This window comes from Prinia subflava, chromosome 10, assembly GCF_021018805.1.
Source record: "Prinia subflava isolate CZ2003 ecotype Zambia chromosome 10, Cam_Psub_1.2, whole genome shotgun sequence".
In the NCBI taxonomy this organism is placed as follows: domain Eukaryota; kingdom Metazoa; phylum Chordata; class Aves; order Passeriformes; family Cisticolidae; genus Prinia; species Prinia subflava.
In genome coordinates, this window is record NC_086256.1 from 16376826 (window position 1) to 16402022 (window position 25197).

At 43.1% G+C, this 25197-nt stretch overlaps 2 protein-coding genes across 3 annotated transcripts in view; both read left to right on the top strand.

Annotated features, from left to right (window-relative positions):
- Window positions 1-4501: 4501 nt before the first annotated feature.
- EPHX4 (epoxide hydrolase 4) lies at window positions 4502-20914 on the top strand. Its single transcript, XM_063406812.1, has 7 exons — window positions 4502-4886; window positions 7814-7899; window positions 11302-11459; window positions 13487-13615; window positions 15650-15753; window positions 16608-16756; window positions 19998-20914. The coding sequence occupies exons 1-7, from the start codon at window positions 4644-4646 to the stop codon at window positions 20230-20232; spliced, it is 1104 nt and encodes a 367-aa protein (XP_063262882.1). The 5' UTR covers window positions 4502-4643; the 3' UTR covers window positions 20233-20914.
- A 1262-nt stretch (window positions 20915-22176) lies between these two features.
- BTBD8 (BTB domain containing 8) overlaps window positions 22177-25197 on the top strand; it is a 39144-nt gene continuing 36123 nt past the window's right edge. For both annotated transcript variants that reach the window (XM_063407490.1, XM_063407492.1), the window contains exons 1-2: window positions 22177-22505; window positions 22583-22753. In XM_063407490.1, the coding sequence (XP_063263560.1) occupies window positions 22393-22505; window positions 22583-22753 (284 nt within the window). In that variant the 5' untranslated portion in view covers window positions 22177-22392. The remainder of the gene's footprint in view (window positions 22506-22582; window positions 22754-25197) is intronic.

Below are 25197 nucleotides of genomic sequence, written 5' to 3' on the forward strand. Positions count from 1 at the left end.
CTTTGTATTAAAAGCTTGTTCATTAATACCTGAAGTGTCATAAGATTTCTTTTCACTGCTTGTTTATAACATGTAGTCTAGTCTGCTACACAGTGGAATGGAGTTCTTCATTTGATTACAGTTTCATCTGTTGTGCATATATGGTATTAAAAAAATCACTTTACTGTGACACACCTGCACAAAACTTGGCTTGTGACAAAAAGATCTGGTAGCCTGGTCTTTCAGGTAGCAGGCTGATGAGTTAGTGCTAGTTCCAATAGATTTATTCAATAAAGTAGTCGTGCTGGAATGGTGTTATTTCATTCAATAGCACAAAGAGTGTGTATGATAAATGCTCGGATTGCGCCAGCACCCTTTGAAACATCTAGGGATGTCCTGGCCTGGAGACATGCTCAAGTGTCCACTGTTTGGGAGATTTGAGAACTTGGCTAGGACAGGGATTTAGGATGAAAGATGGGTTGTAATGTAAAGTGGTGCTGTTAGGATGGCTTTCATATCCACATCAAAAGTGACCTGCCTTCATTTGTAGCTTATACATTGTTAAGAGCTATTTGTTCTGCAATAAAATACTGCAGTTCACATGCAGGACTCTCTGCCTTGCTGTCACTTGGATATGTTTTTTTAATGCAAGCACAAGAGTTCCTGCTTTGGAAATAGGTGACAGAAGAAAGGGCAAGAATTCCTTCTGAGCATTTCATCCATTGAATACGGTTATATGGGCATTGCTGGTATGAACTGGCACTTTTGTCCTTTCAGAAACTAATTCCAGCTTCCATGACTCTCTACTGTCATGATGGCTTAGTCACAAAGTCAGTGCTGCTAATGCTAATCTGATAAACCCTTTATTTGCAACCTCCAAGTCACTTGAAGAGGATAATCAGTTCCTGTTTCCAGACAGAAGGCTGAACCCAGAGGTAAGGGAGATGGCCTCCAAATGTGAGTAACAAGCTCTAAGGACTGTTTGCCCAAAGCCATGAGCACACTCAAAGACACAGAAATACCACTTGGGTAGGTGCCCCTGCTTAACTAAACTGTTAGCTACCTAACAGATAAAAGGTGTATTAAGTTGTGTTACACCATTAATTTACCTTTCTCATTTGTGAAAACAGCTGCTTTAATGTGTCACTTGCATACTTGTCTATGCTATAGAGTGTATCTACATATAAATTAAAGGTAAGATAGTTATTAGCTTAAGAAGTTCCTCTGTCACTGATAAATGGAATATGGTAAATGTCTTACTATCCACTGTGAGAGGGTCAGGCTGCAGAGGCAGATTCAGTGATGTGCAAAGTTGTCCTCCTTTGTCCCTCAGAGAACCAGAATTATCTGAGCTGACAAAAGATAAACAGGCAGATGGCACCTTATGGAGGGCAAAGCACACTGTCAAAGCACGTAAGACCATCTGCCCTGGGGGTTGTTTGGCTTGGCACCCATTAGAACAATAATTTAGAGCAGAAGTGAGAAAATCAAAATATAAAGAAGACAGAAAAATAATGGTTGGGTCTCTTAATGCTTCTTATTCATATGACATGTAGAAGATTCTAAGCTTTCTTCTGCAAAATCCTGGAAAAGATGTTGAAGGTATTTGCCTCATACAAACAGGTTTGCCACACCTATGTGGACAGTGTGGTCCTAGAGTACAAAGTGTTTCTAAATAATAGAGGAATTCTACAGCTTTCTTGGAAAAGTTAAGGCAGCACAGGTGGAGGTGCCCAGAAATCCTGCATTAGGGTGAGCAGCAATTTAATTGTGCAAACACTGCTCAGAACTGCTAGGCCAGCAGCTCTACCTTCTTCCCAACTTTGATACCAGATCCATATCCACTACCTGAAGATGGCACAGCTAAGCTCCATAGCCAAAAGGTTTGTATAATTTAGAAGAATATAATTTAGAATTTATAATTTGACATAACTATTGAGGTAGTTAGTGATGAATAAAATAAAACCAGACTTGGTTCTATTCTTGTGAAAAAATTGCTCTGCTTCTTTGTACAAGTACTGCATAGCTTGGCCAAATACTTTTGTATAATAAGGCATATCATGGTTCCATCTTTATTCCTTCTTGTATTTAGATGACTAAGGGAATTTTGTGATTGCTGTGCCTAAATCTTTCATCAGTCTTTCTTTGAAGGCAAGTGAAAGCTTGTGGTCACTTTCAGGATTTCAAATGTGTTTTCCAATATTTCTTAAGGGATGTTTTCCGGTAATTAATTCTGATTACTGGTTTATTAAGAAATTTGATGGCTACCATGATTCATTGTTCTGCTCCTTCCAAGCTTACCTAACTGGGCCACTGGTTTACTGAGGTGCACTTCAGGGAAAATACTGCTGCTGCTTAGTCTGATATTGAGAAGCTGCAAAGGCTTCTTCCCCACAAGGAAGGTCGTTAGCACGGAGTCTGATGCATAAGAAATTAGCTGTATGCTAATCCTGGGGTTGGCGGTGTGAGTAATCTGAGCACGCGGGGAAAGCTCAGGCTCGGTAGGCATGATTCATATAATCCTGCTGGAGTCTGCAGAGGTCGGTGTCTGAACTGAATCATCTGCATCTGATGTTCCTTCTCTTCTTGCCCAGGAGAACGAGGGAGCCTTAAACAGCCCTGCACCTTTTTCCCCAGCAGACTGATAACGCTCCTGACCTTAAGTTTGTAAGGCTTGTGTTCAGACAAGGAGCAGGGATCATGAAGAGTGTATTTGGCACTGGCAGCTGATGTAGGTTGCTGGTATTTAATTTGTGTTATTGATAACAGGAAGCTTGGCAGCTTTTTATAGCTACTTAAAATGTCATGTTTAGTAATAGAAAATAAATTCATATTAGGGTTGTAACTTGTTTCAACTTTTAAATTCATAAAAATGCACTAACAGGCCATTCTTTATAACATTTCTTTCTGCTGTGTTAGTTCATTTTATTTGATGTTTCTAAAAAAGGAAAATTTTTGACCTTGTTGAAACCAGCATTAATTCTGTCACTGCCTTCAATGGGCCTAGAATTCAGCATCAGTGTCTATATTTGTAAGACTGAATTTAGAACAAGTAGGAGAAAGTATTTGGTATGTTACAGACAAAAGTCATCTACAAGCTGTAGATGCATAGTGAAAAATTATATATATTCTATCTGCATACATGCTTATCCAATTTTTTTAAAACTAGCTCATTGAATTACACATCCTAGAGTTAACAGATGGATGGTGTCTTTGTACCAGTTTCTACTTGCACTGCTGGACAGAGCAAAAATATTTCCTGGAATAAATATTTCTTAAGTTCTAATCCTACAGACTCAACTGGACCAAGAACAAATTTTGTTTTCCATTAAATTCACAAAATTTGGCAACCTGATCTCTTCAAATGGCAAGAAGCTGCACATAGGCCTACATATGAGCTGTGACTCTCATGTGGCCTCCAGAAGCTTTGAACCTGCCCATATCCTCTAGTCTGAGAAGCAAAAGACTTAGGACTGAAGGTGAGCAGGCCATGCAGTGAGTTGAATCAGGATTTGACGTGCAAGCTCAATTATACCTTTCTTGTAGTCAGTAAATACCATGTCCATATTTTGTTATCTTCTAGAGCTATATAACTGTAATTTCTTATAATGCACTTTTACAACCTGTAAAATCAATTGCTTCCTGTAGTTACCCTTGTACGTACTTACAGTTTTGGATTGTGTGAGCCATTCTAGTTTTAAATTACCCTTTACCTTGCATATCAGTTTGTTAATAGGAGACAGACTGGAGATTTTCTTCTTACCCTGGTATCTGTGGCCTTGTACGAGACAGTGACTCCTTGGTGCATGCTTGTAGTGATTTATTAATGGGCAGGCAGGGAATTGTTCAGCCTCTACCAGCCCTCAGGAGTGGAGATATTGATACAGACTAAGTTAAGTTTGCACGATTTATCTTTTTAAGAAATATTCACTAGTAATAGCATATAATAACTAAAACTGTAAATACGTTTACAAAATCCCCTTTAAATGGGTAATAGTGAAGCGGCAGTGAAAGAAGGCAGTTTTGAAAAGCACTGCGTAGCGAGCACACGGCCCCGTGCCTGTACCCATCACTCTGGCAGGCGATAAGGTGCGGGCTCTCAAGGGCGCGCTCGGAGCGCGCAGCGCGGTCGCTCCGGGGCCCGGGGCAGGCCCCCCGGGCGCGCTGCTCCCCGTGACATTCCCAGCGCCTTCCGATGTGTCTGGCGGCTCTGCCGGAGCGCGCAGGTAACACAGCCGCGCCCCGCCGCCCTAGGACGGCTTCGCCCCTTTTCACCGCCAAATATCCGGGGAGCGGAGCCCTCCTTGGCCGAGCCCTGCGCGGGCGGGCGCGACCCCGCAGCGCCGCCGCCCCCGAGGCACCGCCCGGGGCCCGGCGAGCCCGGGGCGTGCGGGCGGCCGGCGCTGTGCCCGGCGCTGTGCCCGGCGCTGTGCCCGGCGCTGTGCCCGGCGCTGTGCCCGGCGCTGTGCCCGGCGCTGTGCCCGGCGCTGTGCCCGGCGCTGTGCCCGGCGCTGTGCCCGGCGCTGTGCCCGGCGGCGGCGCAGGGCGAGGGCCGCGGGGCGGGCGCGCCGCCGCCGCTCCCGGTGCCTCCGCTCGGGCGGCTCCTGGCGGCGGCGGCGCTCCGAGCCCCTCCCGGCCGGCGGGGACGGCGGCGGCGGGGCCCGATGGCGAGACCCGGCGCTGCGTGCCCTCAGCCCGCCCGCCGGGTGATGGTGGCCGCCCGGGCGCTGCTCTTCTGGGCGCTGGTCTACAGCTACTGCGGAGTGTGCGCCTGCATCGCCGGGCTGCGGCTGCTCTGGAGCATCGGCCGGCGGCCGGGCGAGACCTTCCGCTGGGTGGTGCGGGAGAACCCCCCCGCCTGCCTCAACGACCCCTCCCTGGGCACCCACTGCTACGTCCGCATCAAGGTGAGGGCGCGGGCGGGGGGAGCGGGCCCCGCTGGGCGCGCAGGCACCCACCCCCGCGCTCTGCATGGCACCCCTGCCCGCCCGCCCTGCTGTGTGCTCTGTGCATGGCACCCCTGCCCGCCCGCCCTGCTGCGTGCTCTGTGCACGGCACCCCTGCCCGCCCGCCCTGCTGCGTGCTCTGTGCACGGCACCCCTGCCCGCCCTGCTGTGTGCGGAGCGCTGTGCACGGCACCCCTGCCCGCCCTGCTGTGTGCGGAGCGCTGTGCATGGCACCCCTGCCCGCCCTGCTGTGTGCGATGCTCTGTGCAGGCACCCCTGCCTGCCCGCCCTGCTGTGTGCGGAGCGCGGGCAGCCCACCTGCCCTGCCGTGCTCGCACAGCTGCGCGCATCCAGCGCCTGCCTGCGCTGCCCGGGGAGCGGTGCCGTGCCCGACTGGGCTGCGGGGCCTCAGGCCGGGAGGACGCGGTGCCCGGCCCGCCCGGGTGCGGAGCCCTGGGTGGGCGGTGAGGGGTTCATCTGCCCAGGGTCTCCCGCAGCTCAGCGCTGCCTGCACCGCCTCTGCTCTCTGTGCTGTGTGCGGTTTGCCCAGTTGCACAGGGCACCTCGTTTCGTGCATCGCTGTTACAGGGAAAACGTAGAGCGAGAAGCCAATTGCTGTCCCTCAGGCTGTACAGTTTAAGCCACCGGTCAGTGTCGGTACTTGTCTCAGGTCTCTGCCTGTGATTTGCTCCTTTACTGAGTGCTCTAAATGAAGTATTTGCTAGGGTTTTTTTGCAAGTTTTGTCAAGGGCTATTTTTCATAAAATAAGCACAAAGATCTCTGTTTCCAGGGTTCTGTGCACACGATATTGTGCCAGGCAGTACTAATACAAATTAGTGACCTACAGTTTGTCATGATTTGCTTGTTTTCTTTTGGCAACATCATTAGAAGGCATGTGTGGGCTTTTTCACTCATATGACACGTTCTTTTTTTCCTGCAGCACAAAGCAGTAAATGAGCAGGCTGCTGGGGAAGTGAGAGCGGTATGACAGTAATAGAAGAGCATTTGGGGGCAAATCGAATTGTTGTCAATATGACAATTGATCACTCATTTCAGGAAATAAGAAGCTCTTGCTGTTGGATAGCAGCAGGCTAATGGATTACTTTCCAAACACATACATCCTACAAAGCCATTCAGATTTCCATAGAACAGGCAGTGTTGGAAAAGGTGGCAGCATCCTATATCTGTTCTAGGGGGTGAAAAAAGGGAACAGCAGCAACTGAAAAAGTCGAGGACGGGCGTAGTTTGGGTGATATTTAAACTGCTGCTGTACAAGTGGAATGGAATTTTCAGGAGTAAAGGGAAGTTCCTTAAAAGCAACAAATAGATTGAAATAAAAAACATGGAGGGTAAATACCAAGAGGACGCTGACTGAAGGAAGCAGCATGGAGGGGGGCTTACCCATTACTCACTAAATGGGAAACTGTGGAAGGAAACTGAGAAACTTCTACTTTTTAATATAAAATATAATATATATTATTAAATATAATTTATTTTAATTATAAAATTATATATATAATTTTATAATTTAAAAAAAAGAAGCGAAGGCAGAGTGACTCTGGAGAATGATACAGATGATATAATGGCCCCCAAATTTACTAGAAATTTACTTTTGCCTCTAGGGACTTCAAGTTCATTGGCATCCCAGAGGTGAAATATCAGTGTAATTAGGGGCAAAACTGATAAAAAGGTCCCTAATATATCCACAGCAAGTATAGAAAATCCAAATGGTTCCCTCTTCAGAGCCCTTTCAAGAATGAGATTATAAATTAATGGGTTTGCTGCTCGTTGGTGACTAATGAGTGTCAAGATATCTCAGAGCATTTGAAGCATCTTTGGCAAGAAAACCTTTTTTGTATATATTTGTGGTCCTTGCCCTAATATTAGCTCTTGATGTGCAGCAAAGGCTCTGAGTTTTTCTTTCCTTTTTGAAATAGCAGAGGCGGTGCAGGCTTTGACATTTGTTCAGGAGCTGTACAACTCCTCTTCCTGTAGTTTCTTTCACATGACTTCTAAACAGTATTTTGTGAGCTAACTCCTAACTTCTGTATCCACTTCTGTGTCAGAATTCAGTGAAACCTCTAGGCCATAATCAAAGCTTATCTAAATTCCACTGGACTTGACCTTCAGTCAGTGTAAGCTTGTGTACATCCATTCATTTCAATGGCATTTCAGTGATCAGCTTCTGCAATAAGTAAGTTGCCTGCTTGTAATTCTCTTAAGACCCATTTTCCTAAAAGATCCATCAGAAAGTGACTATTGACAAGGCAGAAAGAAGATTATAACATTAAAGCTTAATTTTCTGAAGTGAGTCTGAAGCCTAGAATGATAAAAACTAGCAATAATGTCTTGCTCTCTTGTTCCTTCATTTTGATTGCTTTTGGTCGTTAAGAATCCACGTGGTCCTTTACGGTGCCAGAGTGCACTGTGATGGTTTTAAATAGTTGCATAATCTTAGCAGCTAACTGAAAGATTGGGAGTGCATTTCAAACATACTGTGTTTTACAGTCTCTCTGTAAAGCCCATGGCTGGTGTCTGTGTGGAGGCACTGTGTTGCTGTGACACTGTCCTGCATTTCCCGGTGGCTGTGCCGGGCAGTGCTCTGTGTGCTCGGGGTGGCCACAGGCACAGAGCCCGGCAGGTGAGGGGGATGGTCCCTCCTGGAAGAGGCTGTGGTGGCTGGGCAGGGTGTGGGGTACTCAGCATTGCCGGGGTGTAGCAGATACCTGATCTCAGAAGTACAGAAGGCTTCAGCTTCAAAACTGAAAATTTGATGGGTTTTAGGGGCAATATATTGTTTCTTAGAATATGAAATCATCATCATTCTCAAATCCCAAACTAGCAGTTTTATGCAGCAATAAACACACTCCTTTTTCTCTTACTTTAGGATTCAGGGTTACGATTCCACTATGTGGCTGCTGGAGAAAGAGGCAAACCACTCATGTTGCTGCTTCATGGCTTTCCAGAATTCTGGTAAAACTCCCTTCATCATTTTCTGTTATAAAAGAGGCTGCATAAGATAGCCAAGGATGAACATCTCTGCTTAAATATCCCCAGTGTGATCCCTTATATGTATTTATGAATACTAATGGCATGAAGTTTCAGTAGACAACAAACCACTGAAATGTTATTTTAACTGCAGCATCTGCAAAAAAAATCCTTCAGACAAACACAAACCAACCCTCTTTTTTGTACTGTCAATCCATTTTTCCTCAGGTATGTACCCTTTCCTGAAACTTTGTGAAGGAAGTGCGAATTTTAAACAAATTTCCTTTTGGATAGTATTTGTACTATATGGCTAAAGTTATGAATTATAGCAGAGTGTGTTAAAATAATGATCCATTATATGTTAAGTGCAACCTGGTTTGCTCCATTTATTAAAAATACTATACATTAATTTTTAACTGGGGAGGAGAAGAACTATGAGTTCTATAGGCTATTGTGCAGCCTAATTTCAGAATGTTACTCAGGGAAAAAGGTTCTATTATTAGTTCATCACAAGATGAATGTGAATCAAAGCCAATCCTAAATGTTTGTTTATAACTATGAAAAGCAGTCATATGTCCAATGATTTAACCAAATTGCTCAGGCTGTCATTGTCAGGTTTAACTAGTGAAGCATGGCTTACAGAAATTGCATGGAAAAAACAGAAAGAGAATAAGGGAAGTACTAATGCCAGTAATTCAGCAAGGTAAATGATCCTTTTCCTTTCCAAACTCAGCTGTGGGGCTAGAGGCCACTGCTGGGACTGTGATCTTTCAATCTGCACTCAGTCATACCAGGCTAAACGGATCCAAGGAGAAGAGAGGTCAGTTCTCTTCCCCCAGCAGTTTCCCCTAGGTACTAATGCCCTTGAAGGTGATGGGACAGTCACATTTATGTTAAATTTTCAAAGAAGGACTTTATTCTAGTAATAAATTGCTATCTAAAAATATTAAAGCTGTAAACTTTGATTGAAAGGACAGGTAGATGGGCCAGTGCATATTCTATTCAAATATTATGCATATAAATATGCATAAAGCATATTCTAACACAGGCAATAAGACTACAGCTGGTTTTCCCTATGGAGGAATAGTGATGGAGAAATTAGCATTTTATATATGTATTCTACTGAGATCAGGTGTATTATTTTTAAAAAGCAGAAAGTCATTCTTACAGTTTAGAATAGTGGGTCAGGCTATAAGTGGCAGCTACTAGATTGTATTGTCTGACCATTCAAAAGAGATGAATAAAAAAACCTCCTATGTAGGTCACTGGGACCACCAATAGCACAGTTTCTATCACTGTTTTTAAAAAGAACACTACATGCTAATAGTCTGTAAACCAGTCATATTACCAATATTTGTGTTAGGTTGTTCATTCACTCAGGGAATACTTTTTCATTCAGGAATAGTGATTGTTTCTGAGAGCACAAGATAAAATAACCACAGTTTAAGAGAGATGTAAAGCAGCATCAGATTTGTATTGTTTGTCTAGGAAAGCAAAAAGAATACTGTCCACAATTAAACTTCTTCATTTTAACAAATCATCTGCCTTCGAATGTCTCAAGGTTATAAATAGGACAAACATAACCAGACAATACTGACCACTAAGAGTGACAGAGAATGTCTGAGGGTGACAGATCACAAAAGAATGTAACACACCAGAACCAGTGAGTGTTTTAGATGGATAAGAACTTGAAAATAAATAAATTGTGGAAGGTCAATAATAAAATACTTGAAATTGGGCATAATGTGTTGAGGCAGCTGAGTACATAAAAGTTGTGTGAGCTGCTACATTTTATACTACTTGCCTTTTAGAAAGAATGTGATCAGAAAGTCTCAAAATAGATTCAACCTTATGAACATGGAGGTTCACAACTCAATTTCCAAATTCTGCTTGCAGAACTGCTGTCCAATGGTTATATATCATATGGGATATAAGGGTTTCTTTGAATGTAAAACCTGCCTGTGATAGGTCAGACATTTGGAGAATGATGGACTGTTGTGAAAACAGAGGATGAGAATAGCTTGTAGACATTTTCTCAAAACAAAAATAGTTGATTATTTATTGGCCTGGTTCTTTCTTCTTACTGAAGTATATAGAACAGCTACAACAGTTACCATGGCAAATTCAGCTTCCAAGTCATTATATAATGCCTGTGAAAAATTCATTCCTGGAGATCTCAGCTAAACCTTGCCTTAGCATTGTATAGCACTGAAATGAAAATGTTCTGACTATTTTGTTTATGCGAACACAGATTTGTATCACTGAGAGTTCCTGTAACACTATATAAGTTCAAAGTCCCCAATAGGCTGGAGGCAAAGGTAAAGTGGAAGAGCCCATGGTCTGATACAAACACTGTTTGGATTAAGGTAGAATTCTGTGCATCACTCTTACAACCACCGATGAGCCAAATGTTATATATCCTTTATCTGGAACTGTTGAAATAAGCAGAAGTAAGAGCTAGATCCTAGCACAGAGGGACTGTTATACATGTCCAGAAGGATCATGTTTTTCATAAATCTTTCTATTACAGTGTAAGATCAGGCCATGTCTGTCCTGGTACTGGCTATTCTGAAATTCATTTGGTGTCAATGACAGCTGAGGGGCAAGTAGTTCTTGCAGGATAAGACCCAGCATTTTCTTTTTGTTTTTCCTTCATAACACCCATCTAGTCACTACATCCAGTTACAGAGTGAGGAACAGCCCAGGCCTTTGCCTGAGTTCTTGCCTTTGTATGCCTTTTGATGTATGTAATGCTATCACTGTCTTCCATGGAAACACAAGGATGAAATACTTTGTGTAGTACCAACACACAGAGAGCTTGCTCTGCAACAGTTCTGGTACAGAGACACAGATGAAAGTGTACACAGGATAAAACCCATAAACTTCATCAAGATCATTTGTTATTAACTAGATTTCTTTCTTTAGTTTATTTAGTGTATGAATTATCTGACATTCTTTTTCTGAATAGAAAAAAAAAAAGTCAAAACATGGCTGCCATGGAGAAGAGAAAGCTTTTCAGACCTTACTTTTTTGATGCTACTATGGCTCCAAGGATAAAACAGAATACCCCTCCCAGTGCTCTGGTTTATGCCTGCGTCCTTTGCAGCAAAGGGACTGTGCCAGACTCCAGGAATTGTTGAAAAACCCTGGCTCTGGCCATGCCCCCTTGCTGGCAGCTGCACTTTGTTACTGGGGAATTCAAGAAGTGAGCACAAAACTGCTGCAGCCACAAAGAACCATCAGCACAGCACAGAAAGAAAAAAGATTCTCATAGCAAACAAAGCCATGCTAGTTTACCCTCAAATATTTGGGTGCAAAAGCGTTGAGCGCATTTTGTGTATCATACTGCTTGACCTTGTAACTCCAACTTTTTTTCCCTTTTGTTAGGTATTCCTGGCGCCATCAATTGCGGGAATTTAAAAGTGAATATCGAGTGGTGGCCCTGGATTTGAGAGGTTATGGAGAAACAGATGCTCCTCCTCACAAAGAAAATTACAAGTTAGATTGCCTGATAGCAGACATAAAGGATATTTTGGAATCTCTAGGTGCGTTAGTAGAAAAACCTACTTGACTCATAAATTACTTGATTTTCTAGGAAAAAACCCCCACATAAATATCTAGCACTGGGGTGTTTTTAATATATATGCATTACAGAGGTGTATAGATATAAATTTAAGGATACTGATTTTTTTTGGAAATTATAAATGAAAAAGGGTTGTTTTCTAATTACAATGTGTATGTCAGTATAAGCAATATGTAAAGGTAAGTTTTCCATCATGAGTTTTGAAAAGAAAAATCCTACATGCTCTAAAATCCAGCAGTACAAACCTAAGGTCTTTTTCCCTAAGAAGTTTTTCCTCCTAACCACTTGCACTTAGTGGATAATATTCTGAGTTAGAGTCTTAAAGCACTTGCAGACCAAGGAATTTATATCAGATGACATTCTTTTTGCACAAACAAGACATAATAAATATAGTGGGCTTTACAGAGATGATGAGAGTACATCTGCTGTATTGGAAAAAAAAAGAAAGCCCTCTGAAAATACTACTCCTGCACAACAGTCAGTTCTCAAGAGCTGAATCACTCTGTCTTACACAACAGGGAGAGCAGAAGGGAGAATGAGAATGCTCTCTGTGGCAAATACACGGGGCAAAGTCTGGAGCTGAAGTGCAAAATTTGCCCCTCCAGTTCAGCTTGAAGTGTCCCTGTTTGGATGGTAAATTGTAACCCCTGGTGAGGGGAATTCCCCTTCCGTACCAAGAACAACACAAGGGATTAGATTGTCGTTCTCTGAATCATTTTAATTCCCTAGATACTCTAGCAATAGTAAAACAACTTACTGCATTTCATATGAAGAAATAATAAAGTAGTGATTCAAGTTCTGAGATTTGAATTTAGGATTTGCTTGCTTGTGATGTTTCAGTATTGGCAAAAGATTGGGCAGGCAGTCCTCACACAGTGTTGACATTTTCCAGCCTTTACTGGTTGTGTTAATCTCCATGGTAATGCCATGGTTATGCTTGAGAAGGGCTCTCAGCATAATTCAATTTCAGAGGAACCAAATTTTTTTGGAAAAAGTACTTCAGAGCCTTGTTATCTTTGTTTGTCCTAATCCCAAGTTAAATTCTTTTGGAGGACTCAATTACATCAAAAGTGCTCCAAAAGATTTCTGTCCAAGAGGATTTATAAAGTTCTTTGGCAACTGCATCCAAATTTATGTCAAAATTCTAAACATCTTGGCTTTTATATGTTTCATTTGTAGTCTGTGTGCCCAACACAACATTCCTCAATGAGAAAGGTGATGGTATCTGACACTACAGTATCTGTTGTTTTCCAAACAACCACTGTTGTTTTCCAGCAGTGGTAAAAGAAGGAGTGGTTAAGCTTTCAAAACACCGGATCACTATCCTGCCCATGCTGCTTCTATTTCTGTTAAAATGCACTTATTATTGATGAAAGAATAAGCGTGTGAATGTCCAGAACTTAAAAAATTACCAACAAAACAGCTTATGGAGAAAAGCTACGGGCCTCCTAAGTATATAAATGGGAGTGTTTACACATGCTGTGCATATGGCTATTAAGTGTAATGCCCACATTTTGCATAAGGATGGCATTGAGTGCTTAGATGACCTCTCATATTCAGAGAAATTCCTTAGGATTATTTTGTTCCGGAGGTGCTCAGGAGATTGCTCTGTTTTCTTGTGTGCAGTTTCAAATTCCAAACTGCCTAAACATGGCAATGTCCATGTGTTATAATGACTGCAGACTGAGCTGTCTGTCTGACCCTGCACTGGCCACGGTGGCCATCTGCACACTGAGTGACTTTAGGGTGACATGGAGGAAGTATGGTTAATGAAGTCAAATTAAATACTTTCAAGTATTTGTAGATTTTTGAACTATAACAGTGCCCTATTTTTTCTGACTGTTAGTAATGGAAGCAGGGCAGTATTAAAGTTCCATTATTAAATGTGCTGAACCACCTATTTAGCCCAATAATGATTTTATTGTATGTGATAATTTCGTGGGTGCTAATTCCTTTAAATAAAAGCATGTAAATGTGTTTATGTGGTAGGATACAACAAGTGTGTGTTGATTGGCCATGACTGGGGAGGAATGATCGCTTGGTTAGTGGCCATCTGTTACCCTGAGATGGTGACCAAGCTGATTGTGGTTAACTTCCCTCATCCTTCTGTATTTACAGGTAAGTTTTACAGTAGTCTTTGTTAATCCAAAGAATCTGCATTTTGGTCAGGATTGTGTTTGCTCTGAGAACCAACAGCCTGCCCCAGTAGATGAGCTGCCAGCACTCTATGGCTCTCACAGTCTGGACTGTATTTGTGAAGCAGTAAGGTATCAAGTGTTTATTTGACTTCTGGAAATACATTTATTGTAGGAAGTGGGAATGCTTGCAACACAAGTTACAGAGTTTTTTTAATCTTTGAGGGTCCACAAACATAATTTTCATACACATGAATCTGCTTTGTTCCACTTTATCAGGAAAAAATTCCCAAAGAGGTATCTGTATTGTATTACACTTCGGTAAAGGCCACACTGCATCATTCAATCTACATAAACCTACCTTTGTATGAATGTGAATCAGACACGTAGAATTATGTCCTGATTTAGGTGACAAGTGACAATCTATGATCTGGTGCAATATTCATTGGAAGAAATCTTTCCAGGTTGCTTACTAGATGCTCAGATATATACCAGTACTTTGCTGAAACAGGACTTGTTTTGCTGTTTGTTGTGATAGAGTTGAGTTTGTCTACTACTCAGAATTACAAAACATTTCATAGGAATTATATCAACATTCATTAATGAAAAGGAAAGTACTATCTCACTAATTTTAATTTTTTCAATTGCCTTACCCTGTCTCCATTTAAAAAGTCAGCCCATTTTCCCATAAATAGCTAAGAATATACAGCACAGCTTTAATTTTCATTTCAGTTGAATGCAAATCTGACCTTACACTGTGAGATCAAGCCACACCATCACACTTGTTGTTCTCACAGTGTTCTCAGGCACCTTTCTAAGATACTAAAGAACATTTTGCCAGGTGGTTAATCCACACTCACCCATGGAGAGGTCTGTTCACCACACGAGCAAGCAGGAGCTTTTTGCAGTGTTTTCACTGAGAGCAGGAGCAAGGCTGTAGAGAAGACAGTTGCATTTTATTATAATGTTTGCATATTTGTTGAACTACAAAATCTCTGTAGCTTGACAAATTCTCCCTACATCAAATTTATTCTACTGTGGATTAAAAGAAATTACAGTTTCTAAATAATACAGAAAAGTAAAGTGATCAGTGTTGACAATGGTCCATCAGGAAAAATATAAACGGTGATGTAATTTAAGAATGTATAAGATACGAAAGTTTAGAAGCTAGCTAACACTTCAGTTTATGTTTCCTTAAAACCCATTTTTATTCACTGTCAGAATTAATATTTCAGAGCTATGTCCTGTGTTGGGAATGCAGTTTTTACATTCCTGAATTTGACCCTGTAAAGGAAAAGTTCTAGACTTCCTAGTACCTGCACACATTGTGTGCTTGCTTTGAGGAAGTTGATATTTGAATGTCAATGTTGGCTCTTGAAACTCACTGGAGACAGAAATTTACAATTAAAAAACCCCAAACAGTCAATGCAAGTTTGTTATATATAATTTTCTTTTGCTCTATATGCTTCTATGTCTTTAAAAATAACTGTAAAAATCTTTAAAAAGTGACTCTATGAAACCTTGATTACGGTTCCTGAAATTGGCAAAAAGACACTGCTTGAAAAATTCTATACTTCTATGAACAGGAGAGATGCAGTCTTTAGAATGTCAATGGATCATCATCTACAAATTTCTGTGCATCACATAATTGATGAGAGAAATACCTATTTATGCCTTTTATTCCATATCTGGAAAAAAATGCTTTGGACTAGCTACACAAATAGATCTCTAAGTGAAAACCCACCATGCAATTAAGCTCTCCAGTGTTGCTGTCTTCACCTAATCTTTGGCAAACTTCTGTTTTGCTGGCTGTTTCTACTAACATTTATAAAATAAGTATCTTTCAATGGCCCCATCATATATTTACTCCTGAAACAATAACCATCTTTTGTCACACAGCATACTTTAATGTAATATTTTTAAAACATTCCTTTAAGTTTAAAAAATAGTAATATTAATAGTAATTTTGTTTGAGTCATCAGTTTTCATTTTTAATCCATGGACATTTTTGTTTCAGAATACATTCTACGACATCCATCACAATTGATTAAATCTGGTTACTACTTCTTTTTCCAAATGCCATGGTTTCCTGAATTCATGTTTACACTAAATGATTTCAAGGTGAGCAAAATGAATGCTCTTGTTTATGTATCTAACTGTGAGTAATGGAAGTATTGCCATCTACATTGATCCCTTCTGATGCAGTCATAATTACTGGAAAAAATATGGAGCTTTCTTCTTTTCCTTCTTAAGCTTTATATAAATTAGCATACAAGTACACAGAGTGTCTGAGATGCACTCTTACTTCTGCATTTCTGGGGGTGCTGCGGGATGTGCTTTAACCTCGAGCACTGCAGTGCATTAGCCCGCCTAGAGTCAGCCAGTTTGACCTGACCAGTGGGACACAGTTGGTGCCTGGGGAATTCCTGCTGACTTCTCTGAAGTTCCTGTGTGCAGTGGGACATCCTCTGACCTCTCAGAGCCTGCTGCAGGGCAGGCCCTGTGGGAGTGTGGGCCTCACATCCCGCCAGGGGATTCACTCTGCCTGGGAAGCCAAGGCCAACACTTCATAAAACCTTAGATAGGGAGGAGCAGATAGGAAAGGACGATGCAGCTGCAGGATACACCCTCCTACACAGCCCTGTGCAGAGCTCCCAGTGCTGCACACACAGGGCACAGCCAGCTGTGGGGTCAGGAATCATCCTTCCTCCTGCCCTGTCATCTGCTGGAGTCCAGCCCAAAAAAACCTGTGTGCCTGCACTTGCCGTGCCTCTCACAAGTGGCAGTAACTTGGTATTTCTCTGTACTTCATTTACACATAGCTTCCTAAAAACTCCTTTGAACCATTCATTGTACTTTGAACATAGATTTATAAATATGCATAAACGGATTTTAGAAAGACGTGTCCAGCTGAAAGAGAGAAATCACATTTTCCAGCTATCTTACATAATATCTTTTTCCTCTTGCTTTTGTAGGTTCTGAAAAGTTTATTTACCAGCCAGGCCACTGGAATTGGAAGGAAAGGCTGCAGATTAACTGCAGAAGATATTGAGGCTTATCTCTATGTCTTTTCACAACCTGGAGCATTAACAGGACCTATTAACCATTACAGAACTATTTTCAGGTCAGTATAATATTCCCAAAGGAGAATATTCTGGAGAGGCCCCTGGAGCCCAAAAGTGTTCCTGCGGCTCCTCTCCTGCTGCTGAAGCAGGGGAAGACCCCAGGTGTGTTCCTGGAGCCTCAGCAGGTGGGCACAGCCCGGTAAAGCAGTGAGACCCGGTGTGTGCTGTGAGGTGTCCACACAAAACGGCAAAACAAGCAGAGTGCACATCAGGAAAATCTTTGTTTCAAAATCTAATAAAGCAAAGACCCTTCCTCATTCACAGCCCCCACTGCAATCCCAAAAATCCACCTCTAAACAATACTTTTAAAACTAACATTAATTAATTGTTTGAATTACAATTCATATTATGATAATATCTATCAAAAGCTTATTATTATATTATAATATCAGATTATATGGCATCCAAGAATGTTACCCTCACTTGTAACTTTACAAAACCATATCTGGGACTATTCTATTGTGTTTAGGCTATTTCTTTTTTTCAGAAAGGTGGGAGAGATAACTTTTATAACTAAGCCTAAAACTAACCTTCCTTGATTTGGGCTTTTTTTGTTCCTTTATTGGTCTTAGCAGACTCCATAGAGTAAAACAGAGATAGCATCATAATAGGAAATATTTTTGCAAGATTAATATTTATTTTATTTTCTCAATCAGTTTTCTAATGGTTTTAACTTTCCTGAAAGGAATTGGCTTGGCCTTACAGACTGACACCCCCTTTTTATCTACCAAAAACAGGGCCAGATGTGTTAACTCTGCATATATTCTACTTATAGCACTAACTTGAAGGATTGTATCAAGAAGAGTGCCATTGAATTTGTTTTTCCTTTACTGTCTCCAGTCTTCAGCAGTGATAAATATCCTGCATGCTTCTCTAGCAAATGACCGGCTTCCCAATTTCCTTTAAAATGCCGATTCTCTTCTTTCCCTAAATTTGGGCAATAGGTTTTTGAAGTAGATTAACTTTTCATTTTCCATGGTCCAAATTTACTGCCACTTTTATTCACTTTGCTCTTTCTGTGCCATCCATGCTGTCACTGTCAGGAGAGCAATCCGCAGGGAACCACGGTGAGGAAAGCAGGGATGTGCGCTAGGTGCTGTCTTGCACAGGCTGAGACAGAACTGGGACGAGAAAGCAGAAAGCCAACGCCAAGCATGGCTGGCAATGGGGAATAAACGAGATGGCTGCGCTGGTGACAGTACGCTCATTTCGAGCTGTGCAGAGAGCAGCCGGTGACATCAGCTGGGATGTCCCAGGGCCGCGGGGCTGCCTGGCTGCCCAGCAGCCCCCGGCCCCGCAGCTGCTCCGCAGGAGCCCCGGGCAGGGCTGAGCAGCAGCTCCGAGGCGGGGGCGCCCCGGGCAGGGTCGCTCCATCGCCGCCGCGCCTCGCTGCGTGTGCGGGCACCAGATGCTCCTGTGACAGCAGCAGCGATGTGCCTGTGACAGCCGAACCGCTCGGGGAGCCACGTGCGACAAATGGAAGAGTTGAGAATGTTTAAACTATTGTTTCAGTGTAGTATCGGTTATAAGTCAGAAAGTATCTTCACAGCTGTTAATTCCTCTGTGTGTTTTGTGTGTGTGTTTGTGCACTGTTTGCTTTATTCTTCCAATGAAAGTACCCCTGCACTGAATTCAGAGACTCTTATCTAAGTGTATCAGCCACATGCAGCAGGCTTTGGACTGGAATGAGAGGATCAGTCGTTCAGTTGTGCTCATCAGTTCTGACGGTCATGCCTTATGGGATGGGAATCGTTAAATACGAAAACTAGATTGGAATTTTCCCTTTCTCCCATCTAAATCATTAAGCAGCACTTGGATGTTATTGAGTTGTATTCACCATAACTCCCAGTGGGCTGATTCTGCTGACCCACGTGTTAAAGGTTTCTGACTCATTAGTACCCACTTGGAGTTTCATTCTTCAGAACCTAATTTTTCTGGAATGTTACTTCCAAAGAGGTGACTGAAATAACTTATTTCCACCCGTCACCAATACATCTTTTCATAAATAGCACAGAGTCATTCCCTTCACTATATATTAAATACAAACACATTGAGAATAAATCCATGAAGTTTTTCTATTGTGTTTGGTTAAGAGAGATAGGTAAGAAGCTGGAACTTGAATTTCTTCTGATATGCCATTTGTTTAGAAAATGGGACTAGTTCTCACAGAACAGTTAAGTACTTTACTGTTTACAGAGAAGCTGTATAACAAAGCTGTTTGAGGGTCTGAGTCTGTTTTTCAAAGACATTGACATTTCATGGATGGAACTTCCCTTCTAAATGTGAAGTCCGTGCTCTAATCATTGCAGATGATTTGTAGAAACTTCAAGCATGATATAATTTCCCATATTCCAGACTGAACAGAAATTTAATGTAGTTCATAGGCAATGAAAAGTCAAAAAACAAAAAAAGCCTGTAAAGAAAAGCCTTGATAGAGTTCACCTAAGTGAAGATAGAAATCTTGCAAGGCACAAAACAGTAAACTCTACAGAAGTGAAGAAACACACATGTCAGTAGTGAAGAGATCCAGGATACTGGATTAAAGGTAAAGAGATTAGTGTAAATGCACTGAATCAGATCATCAGATTATCAATTTTTAAAACTGGTACTATGAATAAGCTGTGGTTCAGTGGATGAGGTCAGGTTGTTTGCAAAATGAGATGTAAATGCACTGGTAAAAAAGTGCATTTTAAGAATTCTTGTAATTCATAGATCAAGATGAAATTATTATCTGAAGTGGTCTTTTATTAACGTTTCTTGACTTCTCATGTAAGTAGAGAGGAAGAATGTCTTCAAAGTCTCAATTTCTTTGTCTTACTTTAAACTAAGACATGTCACCTTTTTTGTCTTCCTCGTTTTACAGAGCATAGTCTCTTAACCAACTCTTAAGTTTAAAACTAGTACTTACATATGTCATAAAAGTTTATAACAAGTTTGTCATTCTAGCTACTTGTATGTTTCATAATGCTTCCAATATGAGGTAATATTTACAAAATATTCAATTTTAAATAATTGCATTAAGAAAACATTTTTTAAATTTTACTGAAATTTTAAGTAGGTTATTTTGGTAGAACTTGGAGTCACAGGGTTTTTTTTGGTATTGTAGAAGATATGGTGGAACCCAGAAAGTTTGCAATTCAGAGATTCACTGCATTGATTTCAAAAGCTGTGTTGAATGAAATATGTCTTGGTGATTTTTTATTAAAATAAGACTTAACTAAGTGTGTTTTATTTTTAAAGCTGCCTACCTCTGCAGCACCATGAAGTCATCATGCCAACCCTGCTGTTATGGGGAGAAAGAGATGCGTTTATGGAAGTTGAGATGGCGGAAATTACAAGGATTTACGTTAAAAATCATTTCAGATTAACTATTTTGTCCGAAGCCAGCCATTGGCTCCAGCAGGATCAACCTGACATAGTGAACAAGTTGATATGGACCTTTCTTAAGGAAGAGACAAAAAGAAAAAGAGAATGACTGTTTGTACATGTTTAAGGGGTCTAAATAAAAGCTCTTTGGATTTAAAACCTAATTGTTATCAGGGCCATATTTCCAGCCTGCCTTCTATTTTGAGCTCTGTTAGAGAAAAGTGTTTTCATTGTACTGTACATTTGGACACTAATCGTACAGCTAAAAGAAGTGAGTATGAGAATATATGATACCAACATTGGTTTTACTTGTATACTTGTATTTTGCACATAAAAACACCTGCCTTAAAATACATATGTATTTGTACAGAAAGAATATCATGGAAAGTTGCTTGGTTTTGTTTTCTCCCTTGCTTTACAGTTTTAATGTGTGGTGCCTTTTACAAATTTATAATGAAACAATAGAGTGGTGCCATACTGAAGAAAGTCACAAGTTTTCATTCTAGATTTGCCTGAATTTTTTTAATGTATTTTATCATTAAACAGTAATTAACTCTTTTTATCTATATTTTAGCATACTGAACGATTGAAAATTTTCCGGGTACGTTTCTAGTCTTCAAGTGAATAATGATCCGTATCTTGTTGTATTGTTGAATGCAGCTGCTTTGTGCAATGTGTTTTTCTTCCTTGACTAAAAAATGGGAAACCTGTACACTCCACATGTCTGAACAACAACAATGGAAATTAAGGTATAAGATGTATCAAATCCACCTCTGTCTAATAAAATGCAACTTACACGACTCCCTTAATCTGACTTCTGCAGAGAGGTTTGCTGAAGCTAAGAACTGGGTCTGAAAAGCTGGAGTGTCTGGTCCAGTATTCAGCCTGGACACTCATGCTATGATTGTTGTCATTTCTTGAAAATAATGCCTCACTGTTGGCACTGTCCTTTCCGTGTCAGCAACTACTGTTCTTGTCTCCAAGAACTGCTTCCAAGGTCCTGTGTTTATAGGAGGAAGAGGCACAGTGATTATGGACACAAGGGGTAGAATTAATTTTTGTATGATGGCAGGGGAGAAGAAAACTGTATGCTAACTACAAAGCAAAAAGAAGCAAAAGTATGAGACCACAGAATAGGTGTCACCTGCCACCAGGTTTCCAAAGCCTCCCTCTCCACCTGCAGAGCAAGCACAGTGCCCTGCAATCAAAGGTGAACAAGAGCCCACTGAGGGAGGCATCAGGGCCAAGTGAGCCTGAACCAACTGTCCACACCAGAGCAGAATAGAGCCAAGAGACACTGGGGAGTCCCAACACATCCCCACACTGCCATGGGTGTCATCTCTTTTGATGTGTCCCACTCGGGTACTCGGTGCAGTCCCTGCTCAGTGTTACCCTCACAAGGAAGGCCAGGCGGTGCTGTCTGCCCAGCGTTTGCTCACGGCTGGAGACGTGCTGTCGTCCCCTTCTCCAAACCCCAGAAGAGTCTCCTCAGGATCATGACAATGGTGTTGAACTTGCCTCCTTACATCCACCACTTGTACCTGCCTTTCAAGAATTTTTCCTTGAATATTTTCAGTACTTAGCAACTTAAATGGTATGTGCTTTTCTCACCCTATGAAGCTGGAAAGGCTCTCCCTTGTCTCAGGAGGTAGCACAGAAAGACTTCCACCACCCGTGCAGGAGTTTTGCTCTGGCACGACAGCCAGTGCTGGGGAGCACGGATTTTCCTGCAGAGCGTCGGCTGGCTGGAAGCTGCAGCCCTCTTCCTTCCCTGCAGCAGGGACACACGGCCGGACACACGGCCGGACACCCGGCAGGGCGGCCCGGGAACGCCGGGCCCGCGCACGGGGGCGCTGCGCTCCGGGGCGCGGCGGGAGCGGCCGGCGCAGGGCGGCAGGGGGCGCCCTCCCTGCGGCAGCCGCACTCGGCCGGCCGAGGAGGCCCCGCCCCATTGAGGCCACGCCCCCTAGAGGGGGCCACGCCTTCCCCTCGGGTTCCCTGCCGGGGGCGGGGCCAGGCCCGTGCCGCGAGCTCTCATTGGCGGAGGCCCGTGCTGGCCCCGCTCCGCGAGCGGCGCGGGGAAGGCGCCGCGTCCCGCACGGCGCGGGTCCCGCGTCGCTGCCGCTCCGGGGCCGGTCGGTGCTCGCGCCCCGAGCGCCGTCCCGCTGCTCTCCCTCGGTGCTGCCTCCCGCCGCCAAGGCACCGACTGCCAGTCCCGCCCCGCGCGTCTGTCGCCGTGCCGGGCGCGGGGCGGAGTGGCAGCCGGCACATGGCGCGCTGCGGCGGCGGCGCGGTGCCGAAGGGCCCCGGCCCGGCGGCGGCGGCGGAGCGGCAGCGGCTGAAGGAGGCGCTGGCCGAGCAGCTCCGGCAGGACCTCGACAGGTGAGCGCGGGGCGGCGGCCGAGCCGGGGGCGGCCCCGGGCGGGGCGGGGACTCGCGGTAACGGTGCCGTCCCGCAGGCTGCTGGTGGAGGGGACCCACTCCGACGTGACCTTCCGAGTAGGCGATGAGGAAGTGCGGCTGCACCGGGCGGTGCTGCTGGCGCGGGCGCCGCTGGTCTGCGAAGATCTGGCGGGGGGGCAGCTGCAGCTGGGCGGCGTGGAACCCGCGGAGTTACGGGAGTTCCTGCGGTGAGTGCGCGGCAGCGGCGGGATTGATGGGCTGGCCCCGGCACCACCTCTCTTGTGTCCTGCCTTTTCTTTTTTCCCGGTGCCAGCACCTGTTTTAAAGCTTTTCCCATTCAGGGCAGTACCTTCACAGCCTTCCTGCAGAGTTTGCAGAGGACTTTCCTGTAACTTCTTTCTTTTCCTCTGCCTTTGTCCTTCTGCTGATAGCACATGGCTGTACTCTCCACCTTAGCGTGCTTTTTTGTGGTATGTAAATAAATCGTAATAGAAAAAGAGAAAAAAACAGCAAAAATCCTTTGAGATTGTCTGTGCCTACTAAAACCTTTTTTAGCTGGATTCCCAGATGAAAACAGCAAATAAAACCGACTCTTGCCTCATATTTTAAAAAGTTGTGGATATAGGAATCTAGGAGAACTTCGGCAAGTTGGATGAAAATGCATTAAGTTCAAAACTCATCTCTCAAGTCCTCGGGAGCCATGGGCTGGGCCAAACACGGCGTGGCTTTGATGCGAGCTGGGATCCCAGAGGGAGGTGTGTGGGCTGGCTGCTCCCCGGGGACTGGTGCAAGGGCCAGCACGTTTTTGCACTGCCAGCTGTTTTCCCATTGCCACACATGCAACATCTCTCATGCCTTGCTCCAAACCTTAGGTGAGTTACATGAGGGGTGTTGGCTGGTGCTGCCACCAGACCTTGCAATACTCCTTATAAGTTCCTCTAATCCTTTTTTCAAAGAACCGCTTTTCTCTAACAGAGCTGTGGTGGTGCCACCTACTTTCCATAAAAAAGAGTTGGTGTTAGAGCCAATCAGCACTTACAGGGATGCAGAAGGAGCAAAGTGGCAGAAAACATTCTGGGATTTCACATGAATTCAGGATCTGCCTAGAAAATGCAGGTACTTGCAGGCTCCTGAGATTGTTGCCAACAGCAACGGGATAGTGTTGCAGTTTTAAAGTTAAGTGCTTGAAACACAACCTAATTTTGAAAGAAAACTTTCTGAAGCCAGAGTAATATCTGAAACATAGAATCCTCGCAGTGGAGCAGGTTGATTACCAGGCATTTGTTGGGTTGCTGCCACAGCCTAGTAGGAGCATTAGCAAAGCAAGCGGTAAGAAACAAAACAGCATGGGTTGTGTCTTGTATTTTTCTTCATTCCATTGCTACTATGCTATCATTAATTTTTTTCACATTCATGTAAGTGGTGGTACAGAAGAATTCCATGGAGAAGCATGGTAATGCACTTTTTTAAAAAAACCAAGATTATTTTGAAGCAATTATTCTGAATAATAATTTATATACTGTTATACGGGGGGGTTGTATTCCTAATGGTAAGCATTTAATATGTCACTGATCCTTGCTTTCAATTTTATCTGGCTTAGCTATAAGGCAAGGAATGATGTCTGGAGTCCTGCATGTTCTCCAAAAAGCATGGTATTGAAAAACACCTTTATGCTCAGCTCAACTAATTGTGAACCTTGTGTCTTTTCACAATGAGTTTAGAATCTTAAAATGAACCTCCCTATATGTCCTAAGTTGTGTTTGAAGTGCGCTTTGCAAGATAATTGCTTTTCTTAACTTAGTCTTTGGTGCTTTTTTAACCTAGCACATTCTGTAGAGTGCACTGAAGTTTGATAACAATGAACTCATTTGGACTAAAGAAATGATTGGTTGAAAAGAGCCTAGCTTAATCCATTGTTCCAATGATCAAGTAATATCAATAGAATCTCAGTGGTTTCTTATTGTTCAGATGCAAATTAATTAGATCTAAGTGCAAAACAGTGCCTTAAATTAGAGCTTTAGTTTTACTGGAAGCCAGCTTAGTTCTTGGAGCATGTGAACTGCCAGGATGAGTTGTAACAGGGACCTGTAGCTGCAGCTGAGCTCCTGAGAGGAAGTTGTCTTCTGCAGAAGTTCTGGTTTCTTGTATATATGGACAGTGAAATGCTAGTAATAGTATTGCAGAGTTCATCAAAGCTATAACAAAATCTCATTCCTTTTCCTGTTTGTATTCAGCTTTGCTTATGTTTTCTTTCCATGGGGATTTGGGGACTTTATTTTCTCACGAGCTATATCTGGCCTGCATCTCAGTGAGGCACATTTCCTTTGGGCCTCTGTCTCTCCTCATCAGGAGAGATGAAGTGGGCTATGTGTCCCTTGTGTGCTTGACAGCTGTGCAGCTTCTCTTGCCTCCTCTTTTGAGCAGGAGATAGGACATAGGAAACTTCATGCTGATCTTTCTGCATAGCCTCAGCATGAAGTAGATGAGCAACTAAGCAGTGCTTTGTTTCCCTCTGTACGCTTGCACTATCTGAGGACACCAGGAAGAAACTTCTGGTCCCCAGACATTTAGGATCTATGTTGTAGACACTATGCACCCTACGTTTTTGCCTGGTAAAGTTCATGTAACATTCACCCTGCCCTCCAATAGCTTTCTGTCATTCTTCAGAACA

Bases quoted from the DNA above. Each gene is read 5' to 3' on its own strand.
- EPHX4 (XM_063406812.1), top strand. From the start codon at position 4,644: ATGGCGAGACCCGGCGCTGCGTGCCCTCAGCCCGCCCGCCGGGTGATG. The intron at 4,887-7,813 runs GTGAGGGCGCGG...CTCTTACTTTAG, and splicing joins ACTGCTACGTCCGCATCAAG to GATTCAGGGTTACGATTCCA. The intron at 7,900-11,301 runs GTAAAACTCCCT...CCCTTTTGTTAG, and splicing joins CATGGCTTTCCAGAATTCTG to GTATTCCTGGCGCCATCAAT.